This window comes from Bos indicus x Bos taurus, chromosome 2 (assembly GCF_003369695.1).
Source record: "Bos indicus x Bos taurus breed Angus x Brahman F1 hybrid chromosome 2, Bos_hybrid_MaternalHap_v2.0, whole genome shotgun sequence".
Taxonomy (NCBI): domain Eukaryota; kingdom Metazoa; phylum Chordata; class Mammalia; order Artiodactyla; family Bovidae; genus Bos; species Bos indicus x Bos taurus.
This window is the reverse complement of record NC_040077.1, coordinates 39,512,501-39,529,311: the sequence shown is the minus strand read 5'-3', so window position 1 is coordinate 39,529,311 and position 16,811 is coordinate 39,512,501. Positions and strand designations below refer to the sequence as shown.

Here is a 16,811-nt window from a genome sequence, read left to right as displayed (position 1 = left end):
TCTTTCTCTCTTGAGCATAAGGAAGGCTGTTCTTCGGAAGTGATATCAGGAGCACAGTGAAGCTGAAGCTTCATCAGTCACTGGTACAGTGATACATGTGTAGTAGACTTTGTGCTGGCCTAAGCATTCGGAGCCTATGTGGTTTCCTCCCACGAAATCAAAATCAAATGCTCTCCTAGGATTATTAGTTACAGGCTGTTAAAAAAAAAAAAAGAAAACCTGACGAGATAAGCAGGTACAGTTTTTTGCTTTGTATCCAGAAGCTATTGATACTTCAAAGGACCTGCCTGATGCAGTTTCATTTCTTTAGGTGGCCCAGCATCTTGCCGCCACCTATGGTGATAAGGCTTTTGAGGTGGCCAAGATGGCAAGTGTGACGGGAAAGCGGTGGCCCATTGTTGGGGTGCGTCTTGTGTCGGAATTTCCATACATTGAAGCAGAGGTATGTGAACGGCCCTGTGGAAGTTTCCCATCTGCCCTCGGATACTTTTCATCTGTTCACTCTTCGTCCTCTTAAGAAATTATACATAGCTAAGTTTTAATGCAGAAATATCAGCTATAAGCTGGAGCAAAATGTCTGCCCAGCATATTTGTAAATTGTAAACAAATATGTAAATTGTTTCATTTACATAATTTTAATTTCATCTCTGAAGTTATATTGATAGTGATAACAATAATCACAGAAAATATGGATTTCTTTCTGCTCCACAGAGCTATCCCAAGTCTTACTGACTCAGTAGTTTGCCCCTTTTGAGAGTTTGGAGCTCCTCAAGTTTGTACCACTTACGTTCTGCCTGATGACTTTTTTTTTTTTTGACATGAACCATTTTTCAAGTCTTTATTGAATTTGTCAGTGTTGCTTCTGTTTTATGTTTCGGTTTTGTGGCCACGAGGCATTTGGTATCTTAACTCCCTGACCAGGAATCAAACCCACACCCTCTGCATTGGAAGGCAGAGTCTTAACCGGTGGACTGCCAGGAAAGTCCCTGATGATATGTCTTGACTTGACATTTATAATTCACTACAGCTTAAACACGGGTGTCCAGTAAGCATTTTGTTGTTGATTGAATGCAAGACTTCTGTCATCTGATTACTCTCAGACATAAAACTGTAGACAGCCTTCAGAGATGAGACTGTAACTTTTTAATTTTAACTTTAAACTTGTTCTTTGCCTATTCAGCTATGTGTATTAACATCCTTGTCATAAACAAAAGAAGTGATTACTGTGGATGGTAACTGAGAAGTGATTCAGTTTACATGTTTGGGGCAGTTTCTATTCAAGGAGAAGACATTAACTCTTATCCAAATTGTTCCAATTTCCAAATCTCCTTTGGCAGGCAGAAAATGGAGAACTTGTGTGATGTCACTATTTGCTTCATGCCTGCTAGAGGGAACCAGAGTATATAAAGAAAAATGTCGTTGTACCTAAGCATGGATTTTAAGTGAAGCTTTATTTCCCTCCTTTTAAAAAAGGCTTAAATTAATCATTTTACTTCAAACCTAGGTGAAATACGGGATTAAGGAGTATGCTTGTACCGCTGTGGATATGATTTCACGTCGTACTCGCCTGGCCTTCCTAAATGTGCAGGCGGCAGAGGAGGCCCTACCTAGGATTGTTGAATTGATGGGCCGAGAATTGAATTGGGATGATTCTAAAAAAGAGGTATTATATAGAAGTCTCTAAAACCACATTTTCCATTGCAGACATGGAATGTCTTAATCTGTTAGGAGAGGCTAACAGTTATTTTCTCTTTTTTTGATTGGGGGGCAGTGGCTTTACAATGTTGTGTTAGTTTCTGCTGTACAACAAAGCGAATTGGCTCTGTGTATACATGTATCCCTTCCCTCTTGGATCTGCTCCCCAGCCCCCACCCCACCGCACACCTCTAGGTCATCGCAGAGCACTGAGCTGAGCTCCCTGTGTGGTTCAGCAGGTTCCCACTGGCTATCTGTTTTACACATGGTAGTGTATATATGTCAAACCTAATCTTCCAATTTACCCTCCCCGTTACCCCTCTGCCCTCTCATGTCCATATATCTGTTCTGTACATCTGTGTCTTTTTTCCTGCCCAGCAAATAGGTTCAGAGGCTAGCATAGTTTTTGATGGTGACTTTATAATTCCTGCCAATTTCTGTGTGTATTTAATACTACTAGGCCTTAGGAAACTGGAAAGATATTCTTGTAACAAATATGTCATCATAACAAATTCTGGTAACAAATATCCTTGTAACCAAATATTCTTCTTGGTTGTTTTTGGAAAATCCCTTATAGAAAAATGTTCTAAAATTTGTGGTCATAATTCCTGAAAAAGTAAGATAATAACGATTGTGGGTAGAACCTTTTCTGGTTTTCATTGAAAACAGTCTTAGAATGTATTCTTCAGTGAAATTCACACTCCTGCAAGTTTGCCTTTGGTAGGAAATCGTTGTTTTATGGCCTGACCACAAATGCTTATTGATTTGTGTCATTTGAAACTTTATATCCAAATTTAAAAAAAGAAAGCCACTGATGCTCAGATGTCCACATATACAGCCCAGGGCCTCTTGTAATAAACAGATCGTCATGATTTTTAATTAAACCAAAGTTCCAGGCAGAGGCATTTTCTTGTATTTATTCAGAAACTATTCCCTGTGTTAATTGGTTTAGTTCCTTTCCCCTAGTCTTTCTTGAACCTATTCCATTTAGGCTCCTTCACGGCCACTTTGCTGTTAGTGGCTCTGGTCACACTTTCCAGTCTCCTCCACGTTGCTCCGTGTTCTTGGCTCTCGTCATCCTTTTAGTCAGCCAGTTAGTGGCCTTCCTATAGTTGATTCCTCCCTCTTTCCTATACACCACCTGTCTTAGTCTATTCAGGCTGCTCTGACAGGATACCACAGACTGAATGGCTTACACAACATAAATGTATTTCTCACAGTTCTGGAGGCTGGAAATCTGAGATCGGGGTGCCAGGGTGAGATGGTTGGGTTCTGGTGAGAGCCTTCCTCCTGGCTTTCAGACAGGTACTTTCAGGAGGAGATGCAGGTAGGGGGCACTGTCTGGTCTGTTCCGTTGAGTGTGCTAATCCCAACAAGGTTTATCTAAAATTAGTTACCTCCCCAGAGTCCCATTTCCAAATCCTGTCATACTGCAGGTTAGGCTGTCAGCATATGGATTTGGGGGATACAGCTCAGTCCATGTAGTGTATCCCAGGTGGCACTAGTGGCAAAGAATCCTCCTGCCGACGTAGGCGATGCAAGAGACCCGGGTTTTATCACTGGGTTGGAAAGACCCCCTGGAGAAGGAAATGCAACCCACTCCAGTATTCTTGCCTGGAGAATTCCATGGGCAGAGGAGCCGGGTGGGCTACAGTCCATGAGGTTGCAAAGAGTCAGACATGACTGAGCGACTCACACTTAGACTGTTAGAATCAGTCTTCAGGGGTGAAGCCATAGCCCTACATTTAAAATGTTCTCCGTCGGTCATTTTCATGCCACATATGTAGTGTACTGATGGTAGAAATCACTGAAAAGAACTCCTTAATCCTGGTCACAGTGCTGTCAGGCATAACCTTTACCCTCATTTTATAGATGAGAAACAGACTCAGGGAGTAAGTCTTGGTGAGAGTTCATACAACCAGTAGATTGTGGAACTGGGATTGAAGCCAGGTGTCCAGATCCTGGACGCCCTTTTCCCACCCAGCCCTGTTGCCTCTGCATTGGCGGGACTGGTTTATATAGCTCTTCTGGTTTTGAGTTTGGGTTTGGCCAGTTTTAAAGCTATATAGTGAGGCAGCACCAGAGTGAAACTTATTCCTGTGCTACTGCCAATCATTTCTACCATGTAGAAGGACTGGGGATAATGTGTTCCTGTAAAAATTATGGTTGGAGTGATTTGAATATGCAGGAAGGTGCTTTGTGCCAGGAATGCAGGCTGTAGGAGGTAGGAAGAAGGAAGAAAACTCTGTGAACTGGCTGTGTTCAGCTCTCCCGAGGAAACTAGATTTACATGGGTTTAGGTTTTATGAGCAGATTTATGTACTCAGAAATATTCTCCCAACCCCCTAAACAAACAAAATAACAGAAATAAGAGACCTGAAGTTATTGCTCAGTATCTGAGATATAGGAGTATTCATGAGAACAGTAGATAGTCTAGAGAGAACAAAGGAGAGGGGAGAAAGAATTAAAGGTTACCGGACTGCTAAGAAAAGGTTAAAAGCACTGGGATTATGTAACCTGCAAAAGTGAAAGAGGAGCAGGATGATAAATAACTCTTTGTAGATGAATTGTGGTTGTTTTTACCAGTCAATACTTAACTGAGTGACTTGTATCCTGAGCATTATACTAAATATTTAGGGGAATAATAAATAGCTCATAGTTTCAAGGATCTTCAGATTTAATCGAGTGGTTACAACACACACACACACACACACACACACAAACACACACACACACACACACATATATACACCTCAGGAATGTGTGTGTATTTTCCAAAATTTATAAGATGATTTGGAGAACCGTTATTTAAGACCAAAGGCAGCCAACTTAGAACTGATTAAGGAGGAAGGCATTATCTAGGGGAGTTGGGGATTGATAGAGGAGGTGGTAAAGATATTTAGGAATGCAACACTGCCAAATTGTGTTTTACACAATTAAATATATATGTTAATATGTGTGTGTGCATGCTTAGTCATGTCTGACTCTGCGACCCCTTGGACTATAGCCTGCTAGGCTCCTCTGTGGGATTCTATGGGATTCTTCAGGCAAGAACACTGGAATGAGTTGCCATTTCCTCCTCCAGAGGATCTTCCAGACCCAGGGATCAAACTCTCATCTCCTGTGGCTCCTGCTTTGGCAAGCAGATTCTTTGCCACTTGAGCCACCTGGGAAGCTCTATGTAAAAACAATACATAATTATAAATAAATAATCAGTGTCTAAATTAATAACAGTGAAAAGATGACTATATGGTCAAAAGAGTTTGGGAAAATCTGAGTTAAGCAAATGAAACCATTTTCCCTAGTGCAGATAATTTGGTGCCTTTAAAGTGCTTATGTGCATTGTCAGTTTCCCAAAGGCAGCTTATTTGGGGACAGATCCAACTCTCACATGTTGGAAGGGCTGGTGGAAAGGGAAACTAGTATTGCTTTAGGATGTATTTTGGGAAATGCTGCAGTAATACTTGGTAATGTAGACTTTATAACCTGCAGAGAAAACATGCATTTCATTGAGAGACTTTAAAAAGAAGACCACTTAAGTAGATTGAGGGCATCTCCCAAAGGGAAATTATTTCAAAATTGATTCCAACAAGAAGAATAAAGAGGAAGCAAGTGAAGAAATGGAGTGACCATGGACAGAGCAAACTGATAAGCACCAAATATCAAACAGAGGGAAGATGGGTGCTCAGCAGCGGAAGAGTACCCAGGACAATCAGAATGTATATGAATAGTGTCAGCAACTGGCAAAAATCCTAAAAACATTAAAAGTAGCTTTTAAAACTAGAAAAGAGTACAAAGAAAGTCTAACCTAGATCCTTGCTCAGAGGTAGCTAGCACCAGATTTTTGATTGCCAGAGAAGTGAGGGAACCTTTCAACTCATAGTTTAATTCCAATTTATTTTTTCTTTTTCTCCTATTTGTCAAGGAGAATGATTTTCATTGTGAGAAAAGCAAAATAAATATTGATAAGAGGAAATAGGCATTTAAATAGGAGACTGCTCTAAATGCGTTTTTATGCCAACTCAGAAATTTTATATACCTCAGGGTACTCAGAGAATTTGCAGATGGGGTTTATTTAACTACTGTCGAGGTTTAAAATATTATGGCAAATAGGAACAGAATCAGAAGACAGAAGGTGGGCAAATGTAGTACCACATTCTTAAGTTGGCTGCTTGGGTCCTGAGTAACTAACAAAAGTGGAGAAATAAAGTTTATAACCTATAAGCCGGTGGTCTTGGCATTGGTCTTGGGCTGTTTTGTAGGTTATGGCATTTAAGTTTGTTTTATCAGTATTTAGCAAGAAGTAGTGATCTCTGGAAGGTAATAATTAATCACTTAGAAAAAATCACTTCAGATATAGCTTTTCAGGAAAAGCACATGATTGTTAGATTGAGGATATGTTATAGACATAATATATTTGGATTCCATAAAGCATTTTTTTTTCTGCGCTCCCCCCGCTCCCACCCCCCCGGCCTCCATAAAGCATTTTATGAAGCCCCCTGTGATGTCTTTTTAAAATGGTGGATTTGTAACTAGTCAAATGATCATCTTTGGTGTACTCGTAAGAAACTGGAGGAAGGGTGAATGCTTGGTGATAGATTGAAGCAATGGGTGAAATTGCAATTACATTAGGTATAATTTAATAGAGACAAATGGCAGACCTTGTATTAGGTAGAAAAACAACACCATCCATTCATGATAGATTTGACAAGACTTAACAGTAGCATATGCAAAAAAGAAATATATTTTTTGTTAACTGTAAATGCATAGCAGGTAACAGTGGATCATGGCTGCCCCCAAGTGCAATTACAATCTTAAGCTTCCTAAAGAAATCATATATCTAGACTAATGATGCTGATAGTTACTTCTTTCTAGGTACTTGCCAGATCTCTATTGGAGTATTGTGTTGTGTTCTGACCATTTTATTACATGACAGACTAGCTGTGGTTTGGGAGAAATTATCCAGCATGGTGAAGGGATTTAAAATCATGTGTTATACAGGAGAGTAAAAAAACTCTTAAAAGGAAAGCTCTATTGGTTTGGTCAAAAAGCTTGTTTGGGTTTTACTGATACAGCTTAGGAAAAACCAGAACGAACTTTTTTGCCAACTCAATATTTGTTGTGCTGTGATACAGGAAAAAAATCTTTTGACTTAAAAAAAATTACTCTCAGAAAGTTTCACTAATCCCAAACAAATTGGTGGAATTGCAGTGTTCACAGCAATAGGTAGTATCAGTTGAGGCTGGGATCATTGAAAACAAGAAAAGTAACTATTCAATAGACTAGCATGGTTTTTTTTTTTTTTTTTCCCCAAAGCTCTGTCATTTCCATCCAACTAGCAGCACCCAAGCATTGGAGAAGGAAATGGCAACCCACTCCAGTGTTCTTGCCTGGAGAATCCCAGGGACGGGGAGCCTGGTGGGCTGCTGTCTATGGGGTCGCACAGAGTCGGACACAACTGAAGTGACTTAGCAGCTTAGCAGCAGCATCCAAGTGACAAAATGTTAGAATTGGTTAACCCATGATGTCTGTCTTGATACAGCATGCCGCATTACAATAGTTATTTACTTTTAATTGCTCTTTGGTCACCAAACCACAAAGATTTGGTCCTGTAGATTTTGCTAGTCAATACTGTGGGGGAATATTCAGCAATAAAAACAAACAGTATTAAAGCATGCAACAACATGAATGACTCTCAGAATCGTTATGCTATGTGAAAGTAGTCAAACACCGAAGACTACATACTATATGAACCCTTTAACATGAAATTCTAGAGAAGACAAAACTCTGGTGACAAAATCAGATCAGTTGTGCCTAGGGGTAGAGGTCAAGGGAAGGAAGCAATTGGAATAGGAATGAGGAAGCTTTTTAGGGGATAGAAATGCTCTTTATCTTGTTCGTGGTAGCGTATAAACAGACTGTGTACCTAAAGTTGGTGAATTTTATTGAATAAAATTATACTTCAGTAAAACTAGAGGAAATAAAAAATTGTCCTGGCCAGAAAAATGAGGATGAACTTTCTGTTTAGAAAACCAAGTGGAAAAAAAGGAGAAAAAAAATCAATAATTCTTTCCATAAATCTTTGAACTTTGTGTGTGTCTGTGTTTTAGGAAGAACTTGAAACAGCCAGGAAGTTTCTATATTATGAAATGGGCTATAAATCTCGATCAGAACAGTTAACAGATCGCTCTGAAATTAGCCTACTGCCTTCAGACATTGACAGGTACTTCTAATAAGATTCTGTCTCCCCCTCTCTCTCTCTTTTTGTCTTCACTTACCTAAGTATATTTTTCCATTATTTAACATTGTGTTCCAGGTACAAGAAGAGATTTCATAAATTCGATGCAGACCAGAAAGGCTTTATTACCATTGTTGATGTTCAACGTGTATTAGAGGTATTTTTTATGGTTCAGTATCTTTGATAGCAGAGGAATGTAAAGATTTTCCTAGATAATTTTTTTCTCATCTAGTGCTATCTATAAATACTATTTCTCTCTGAATTTTTGAAAGGCTAGTAATGTTAATAAAAGGAAATACATAATTTTTAGTGAAACTTCATTATTTTGTGCTTTCCTTTTACTTAGAGTATCGGCGTCCAAATGGATGAAAATACGCTACATGAAATTCTGAATGAAGTAGATTTGAATAAAAATGGACAGGTTGAACTCAATGAATTTTTGCAGGTGAGTTGTGGTGAAAGGAAACAAGTGTATTTGCTTTTTATCTATTCATCATCAATAGATACTCAGGAATGGATTTCAAAGTCAGTACAGTTGTCACCTCATTCTGAAAAAGAAGAAAGCTTGAAGCCAGCGAAGGTTGATATGTCTTAAAGGATATGACTTTGCATGGTGTGTGTTCTTTTGCTTTTTATAAGATACATTATGTTGTATTGGGCAATTTAGATTAAATCTAGGTTAATTATGGCTTAAAGGGATAAATCAGAAATGTGCTTTATAAAGAAATATGCTGTGGGAGACCACTGCTGGACACTTCTTTACTTCTAAAGTACAAAGTTTATTTTTAATAGAGGAAGTTTAAAGAAATCAAAGTTGTGTTCATTTGAGAATCATATTCACTTGAGAACCCAAAATGAAATGGTTATATTCTTATGTTACAACAAACCTGAAAAGCAAGAGAAAGGAAAGCTATATTCTAGGGTCAAGACCATGTAATCCAAGCATCTTTATTTCTAATTTTCCACTTATTCAAGGTTCAGTTGTTTAATAATAACCGGGAAGAAAGTAAATGTTGTTACTTCAAAATGAATGCTACACATGAATCCTTAAAAGTTCCTTAAAAGAAGGAAACTCAACCACCTCATACGTTATTTGTAACTGTCCATAGAACTCTGCTCTTACGAAGAATGTATTGGTTTCCAGACAGGCCAGGTTTTTTCTGTAGTGCTTCTTGGGCAGGTATTTCAAATGAATGCCAGGTCTTGCTTGCACCATGGCAATGATGAATGCTGAACATGAAATAAATTAATGCTGGGGATTTTGGTCAATGTCAGCCCTTTCTTCACTGTGTCAAGTTAAACAAACAAGATCAAGGCAAAGGAAATGGTAATTGTCTCTCTGGAGATGAGCAGCAGATAAGAGCATTGTTGAATCTAAATGCAGAAAATTTTCACGGGTTGTGTCCAGCATTACAAAAAAGAATGTTACTTCTTTAGCTTACTGTTTAACTAGGTGGACATTTGAAATTGAGTTTAAAATGTATGCTTGGAAATTAGAAACCATTTCATACATTTTTTGTCTGGTTGTTTTCCTTGAGAAATTTGTCTGTCTCAGGATTTTAGAAAACTTTTCCTCAAATAAATAGCTAATGCTTCATTTCATTTAGGTTGTAAATAGACAGCAGCATTTAGGGTTCAAAGACCTGAGGTCTTAGAAACAATAAGAGTCTAATGTTATGGATATGGATTTTGGGTGTTAAGTAATTTTCTTGAGTGCAGTAGAGCTAAACGCATAGAAAATAATTTAAACCACTTGCAAGTTTTCTTATAGTCTTTTTAATGATTATTTCTTGTCCAATTCTAAGTGAAGGGACTAGTGATGCTTTACTAAGTGCTACATGGTATCATTTTCAACTTAAAAATGCTGATTATATTTCTTATGAAATATATTCACACCCAAATGTTATTTTTTCTCGTAATATGGTTTTAAGATATATGTAATGTTTGAAGAAAACTTTGATTTGTTAAAAGTTGATACATCACACAACCTTTATGGATAAAGGAAAAAAAAAAAAACTCCAGCTCTCTCAGTTCTGTTAGTGCTGATAAACTTTGAAGGTATTCATTGAATCAGACAAAACAGCAAACAAGACATTGCTGTCTTTAGATGTCCACATTCTTTGTTATACCATTCATAGATGGAGAGTATCTTTTCAGGGTTTTGTTTCATTTTTATTAAAATAGTTTCCCTTTCTGAAGATTAAGAGTCCGTGTGTATCCCATTAGACAGTTTTGAATATAGATATTTTAAAATAATCCTCATGGAAGATCTCTGTAGATTCTGCATCATTGTATGACTTTATTTTTAGGTTTGGACTCTAATGACTTCTGCATGTAGGAGTCCATCTCTAATAAACAGTAGCTTGTGAAACAGCTTTTAATAAGGTCATGAAATTCTGATCCAGCCCCTTGGCAGATGCCTCTGACCCTTATTCAGAGTCATTTTTAAGAAATGTATCTCTTTAGACTAGAAACTATAACCCTAAAAATATTTTGAGGATTTACATATATATATATATACACACACACACACACACACACACACACACACAATCCTGATGAATGACTAAATCAGTTCATTAAAAAATAGATAAAAAATATTGAAGAAGTGAGATCAAGAAAAGCAAATAGTTAAAACCACATCAACTTGAAAAGGAAAAAAAACAATCCCCACGCTCATAATTGCACAGTGCCTTCCAGATTAAAGGCCTTTGCCCGCCGACTGCATGTAATTTCAAGACTAATTCTGATTTTATCCACTGGATAAAAATGAATTAGCTAAAATCTGGGCTGTGGAGTGCTTTTACTTCTTAAGGTAGATCTCTGGGTCCATTTTCAAGGACTTAAAAGTAAATGATTTTAAAAAGTCTTTAAGGAATTTGGATTTGGGGGACTTGAAGTTGTCAAGTACAATAACACTAAAAAAGAGTAGTTAAATATGTCATGGTTTGTCTTTGTTCAATCCCTGAGATTCCTTTTTAAGATTTTAAAATGGAATTAAAGATTCAATATTTGAGTTGCTCAAAAAATGTGTATGTGCTGAGCTCATTAAGGGGCAAAATGTAATGTATTCAATCTGCATTTTAAAGGCAGACTGATTTGCTAGATAGGTGTTAGTTTTTGCAGCCTTGGCAAAATACCTGCCCCTTTACCCCTTTTTGAAATGTTTGAAAATCATAGTTTCTTCTGTGAACTGTAGTACCTGCTATGGTTTTGATGGGGGCACTTAATTATTCTCACCTGCTGCAAGGGTTACTATTAAAATGCTGTGAAGACCAGGAGTAAGCTGGTCCGCCTTTTGAATCTGTTACCTATTTTCTCTTTAAGCTGATGAGTGCTATTCAAAAAGGAAGGGTGTCTGGAAGCCGGCTCGCTATACTCATGAAAACTGCCGAAGAAAATCTTGATAGAAGAGTTCCCATCCCTGTGGACCGAAGTTGTGGAGGATTGTGAGTCTGAGCAGTGAATCCACAGCCGACAAACATAGGAACAACAAATCATCATGTAACAAACCAGAGAGGACCGACACCACTCCAAAACAGTAGACATGGATAGCTGCCTTGTTGTAACACTGGGAAACATTCCAAAGCTTTAGGATGTCGATGTAGACCCTTTATTGGTATTTGCCATTCAGTCTAGCTTCTTAAAAGTGTATTTTATCATCTTTTCTCATTTTCAGTGCACACTGATTTAATGTTTTGCTTTCATTTTGTGATCTGTTAGACTGGACATACTCCCTTTTTGTTTATTCATTTATTCTAAGTCAATTTGAGAGAATATTTTGGCAAAAATTGAAACGAGAAGCTGGAAGCATTTTGTGAGATGCACAAACCTCTGGACATTAAGCTTGTTGATAGTATTTGTTCTTAAAAGAAATGGAGTGGGACCTATTAAAACAATAGCATTTCTGGAGACCTCTCAGCCCCCTTCTTCCTCCAGCTTGTCTGCTTTCTTTATCCAGACTTTATGTCTAAGCATGACTGGTAAAACTGAAGAGGGAAAAAAAGTTTAGATCTGGTTATAAGAGCAAGTCTCAAAGAGAATCTCTGAAAGCTTCCAGAATCACAGGTACGAGATATAAGGATTGACATTTGCTGGGAGTTACAGTGATAGTTTCATCTCAGCGGTTCAATTTCCCCCCCCAGTCACTGCTAGTTTTTCTTTGACTATTACAGTTGCCAGGAAGATCCCTGCTTTTCTTATTTTAAAACCAGGATTTAAGTGGCAAGTTGGATACAGTGGGATGGGACTAGATTTCTCAAATCTTTACAGTTGTAATAAATTGAAGGATTAAAAAACCTGTGTTCATATAGCCACATATATAGCACAGTTTTCAATTCTCAAATCCTAGGAGTTGGAGCATGTGATACCATCGAACATGGCCTATTTTGCTTAGGTTACTGTATTAGTTGGAGGGAATATTTATAAACAGATAGTAAAAGAGAATAGAAATAGCCTATTAGTTAACTTTAATTATAATTATTTGTAAAAAGGCACACAATTACAATGTTCATGGTCATTTTAATTGCTTAAAGCCTTTCTCCTTCTGTACTAAATGGAAAAGTTCTCAACCAAAAAGAAAAAGAAAAAAAGAAAACCATACTCGACTCACACTCACACATGTCCACCATCACACACAGACACAGTCACAGAAAGACAAAACAAAAAGATCAATCTGCTCAGAATTTAGTAAATACATAATATACTGAATTTAAAGGGCCCATTTGGCATGCTTTTGTAATACTTTGGTGGCATTTTAGCCAGTTGTCTAAATTTGTCTTCTTCGTGCTTCCTCTTGTGAAGTTAACTACCTGCTTCTTTTGATTTTTAAGAGCACGTTGTGTATAAAATAGGAAACGTGACCCTTTTTTAATGTCAGGTTTTCATTGTGCAGACTTAATTTTTCAAACTGGTACATAAAACACTTTTGTGCTGTTATTTCTATATATGTCAACATTGTAGAATATCTTTATGTCTCATTCGAGTTGGGCATGAGCCTGTCTGTCATAATATACACACTGGAGGTTAGCTCACCTAAGCCCCCACCCTCACCTCGGAAACAGATAAGGTAGCACGGTAACTCATTTTGCTTTTAAAATGAAGTTTAGACTTGCCATTTCCTTAAGGAAAACCTAAAACAGAGCAAGTGAGGCTCCCAAGTATCACTGTGAACTTTTTCTTTTTAAGGTGTGATTTTTTTTTTTTTTTTGCACTGGTTTCATTTCCTTTTTTTTTTTTTTTAAATAATAGACGCATGTGGTTTTGTAGTTTTGTTTTTCTACCAAGATAGTAATTTCACTGTTTAGAGCCCAGCGACCCTTAATAGAAGAGCTGTCCTTTAAAACATCAGAGATGATGTACCACAGTATTATACATTTGTGCTCTCTCTCTTTCTCTTCATTTCTAGTTAAATCAAGATAACGATGGCTTGTATCCCCCTGAATCCATTACAGTAGGGATCGGGCTTATGACCTGAGTGGCCTGGGCAGAACTGTATTTGAAAAGAGGCCTTGTTTGTGCACGCTTTGCTTTGAGTGAAGTTCCTTTAAGGACAAAGAAAAGCACACTTTTCTTCCTTTGAGCGTATCTGCCTTTGCTTAAAACCTGCTAATTCTAAAACATACGCTCCTTCACCAATCCCAGAGTCTCGTCTTGGAAATGAGCTGGTTCCAAGTCTTTACTGTGAATAAAGCACCCCCGCATTTTGTATAAAGTTCTTAATTAAACCTGTGCAGCTTCTTTACCTGATTTCAGAAAAGGAGAGAAGAAATGGGGGGTGGGGTGTAAGTGTGATTCAAAATCTATTCCAAGCGCCAAAAGAATTTTTTTTCTTTTTTGTATAAATATGGTATTAGCTGATTCTGTTGGGCTGGGTGTGGGGTGTGTGGAAGACTGTCTTTTGTCATCAAGTGATTTGTTTAAAGAGCCTTTAATGGGATTCAGGTGAAGGTACCCCCATCTGTGGTGGAGAGCTGAATGCTCCCTTCAGTAGCCCTTCGCACAGTTATAACAAGAGTGGAAATGCCAGATTATTTGTTAAGCCAAGGTTGTCTGCCTCATTGCCGTCATGCTGTTTGCAATATTCTTGCTTTCAATCAGTTTAATTTTAGGATTTCCACTACTAAATGCATGCTCCCTATTCTGCTTTAGTTTCTAGCTTTGTATTGTCTTTTTTCAAAGTATGTAGTTTGCTCTTTTATACAACAACAAAATTTCATTCTTTTACTGAACTGTAAGAATGATCATTGATCTTATTTCCCTTTTTTATGTATTTGTAAAGATTTTTGGCATATGAATGTAATAACATTGAAGTCAGTGACACTAATACCTTGCACTGTTTTGCATTATGTCTACCCTTTATATGGGGTAAAAAAGCCCTACTGTGCTTTGAAAGAATATCAAGTATAAGCCCAGTTCTGGAGTCGATATACACACTGCATGTTTTCATATATGGCATTTTTTATGTATTGTGTTGGGTTATTGTTCTAGATTGGACTGTTAAATGCTATGTTTGAGGCTGGGTTGTCATTTTTATAACTGTCTTGGTGTTTTATCGCCATTATTTATTACTTTTGATATACAGAATGAGCTGCATGCATTTATAGAGCAATAAGAGGATGTATTTAATGTGCCTTGTTTTTAACTGAATAAGAACTGAAAGCATGAATCAATAAAGCTGATTAAAATGGTCCATTTACTGGCATGTTGATGTACCTTGAAGTCAGAGAAATAACTTTGATGACTTGTAGTTTAAAAAAAAGTTTGGAAATATTTTCACAAACTGTATTTTTAATTGCATTCACACATTAATACTTTTTGCTTGCAATTTTGTAATTTTATCTCAAAAGTAAATCCCTGCATAGACTGATGTAATTTTATGAGACTGCCAGATTTATTTGTATTAATTTGTTGCTGGAACCTTTAGGGCATGACTTCTGTATTTGTGCAATCCTATTCTAAAATTACATGCATCCTGTTAGGTCTGTTGAATTCTTTTTTTCCTTTCTTTTTTTTTCCTTTTGTCAACCAGAGCCTTTTAGCCTGAGCATTCCCAGGCACACTGATGAATTTTATCATAACCAAAATCAATAGAAATGAATGGGAAAGATTACATAATCCATTTTGATCATCTTACATGTCAAGTTAGTGTAGGGTTGCCAAGTGTTGATAAATGCTCTGACAGAAAAAATGCTATATATTTTCATTGTCAGTAAATCAGTAAAGCTGTTATCAGTTTTAACACAAATTTTATAATGCCTATGTTATTTTATAGGTTTTAATTTACACATGTATATGGAGCATTGTCTCCATTTGTGGTTTAGAAGCGCTGCCTCTTGGTTTTGCGTGCTCAAAGGCCTGTGTGAGCTTGAGGTTCTTTGAAATCATATAGAATAACACAGAGCACTAGTCCCCAGACAGACTTGGAACAATGAACTGTTTGTTCAAGGTCTGGAAAAAATATCTAAGAGCTCAAAACACTGTTTATTGATTTAGCTCATCACACTTCATAAGCAGTTTAAAATTTGTCAACATAAAATTTGTCAAAATACATTACTCCTGGTTTTCAAAATGTGTAAATTTTGGGTAATCCAAGGAAGAGAGATAGATACTCACATCAATACTTTGCAATCTTGGTCAGTACTGCATTATCAGTCATGGCAGATTTCACCTGATGACATTTGACTTAGGAAGGAAGCAGACAACAGAAATTTTCCATTGTTATGGCACCCTGGCAACTAGAGAAGTTCTGTATCAAGAGTCGGAGTCAATGAGCCTCCTGGGCCTGTGCCTTGTATTTTAGGCCTCTAATTAACTACCCTGCGTGTGAAACACATGCGCAGAAGAAAAGAGATACGCCAGCCACAATGACACCAAAGATAGTTCTGCAGGTCCTGTGGACCCTTGGCAAAAACCTTTGCACGTTGTTAGATACTTGATCCAGAACAGTAAGGTTTATTTGACCTAAACGAAATACCGCATTTGCAAAATGATTGAGGCTACCTTCATCCTCCGCCTGCGGCATCAAATTGTATTACTTAACATCCATTCCCTGTCTTCCCATGTATTCACACGGGGGTTGCTTGAATCCATGTAGATTTAGGTGCGTATCCTGTAGTCACAGATAACAGTCCATGTTTCAGTGGAAGAGACGGGAGGATTGAGTCTCACTTGGACAGTAGAACGTGGCACGTGATGCAGCTGGTTCCACCCACTTCTGAGCCTTTCAAGCCCACTGTGTTGTGTCTTCAGCAGGACTTCTGTGCTCATCCTCCAGGAACTCCTGTGGAGCCAGGGTTCACTCCTTCATTGGCTGCTTGCTGGAATTCCTACAGTGTGGTGTTTCAAGGAGTTGGGAGCTGTAGAGGTTGTTTTGTTTTTTTCTTTTGGCCCTGGTGCCTATTGAAAAAACAGGTAAAGGAGAATCTTGAATTGGAGGCTGCTTTTTCATGCTCATAGGATTTCTTTATCCAACCTCATACTATAAAACTGGCTCTAACTTTTATTGTATGTGAGATTTCTTTAAAAAATCCAACTTAGGCATATATGGTTTTTCTTTAAAAGCTACCTTGCTCTGTTTGTCTAAGCGATGTCAATGTAATGAGCTCGATCAACAGATCACTTTCCTTTAACCTGACCTTAATGCCCTCTTTAAAGCATCCAGTTTTCTCTCCTTTCCCTCCTTTTTTCAAAGGTCTTAAAGTAAATAGCTGCTGCTTCTCCCTTTTAATTCGTTGCTTGTTAGATTTTTCTCTTCTTTGCTTAAAATCAATTTTTTTTTGTTTTTCATCCCATCATTAATTGATTTACAATTCATTTTTATGCATACAGAGTTTCTCCTATCCAAGTTAAGAAGCTGTAAATCTTAGATCCATTGAAG

The 16,811-nt window shown here is 37.6% G+C and overlaps 1 protein-coding gene across 2 annotated transcripts in view; it reads left to right on the top strand.

Moving 5' to 3' along the window:
• GPD2 (glycerol-3-phosphate dehydrogenase 2) overlaps positions 1–14,923 on the top strand; it is a 150,244-nt gene extending 135,321 nt beyond the window's left edge. For both annotated transcript variants that reach the window (XM_027560332.1, XM_027560326.1), the window contains exons 12-17: positions 311–442; positions 1,505–1,663; positions 7,806–7,918; positions 8,012–8,090; positions 8,280–8,378; positions 11,261–14,923. In XM_027560332.1, coding sequence (XP_027416133.1) covers positions 311–442; positions 1,505–1,663; positions 7,806–7,918; positions 8,012–8,090; positions 8,280–8,378; positions 11,261–11,386 — 708 coding nt within the window. In that variant the 3' untranslated portion in view covers positions 11,387–14,923. The remainder of the gene's footprint in view (positions 1–310; positions 443–1,504; positions 1,664–7,805; positions 7,919–8,011; positions 8,091–8,279; positions 8,379–11,260) is intronic.
• The last annotated feature ends 1,888 nt before the right edge of the window (positions 14,924–16,811 follow it).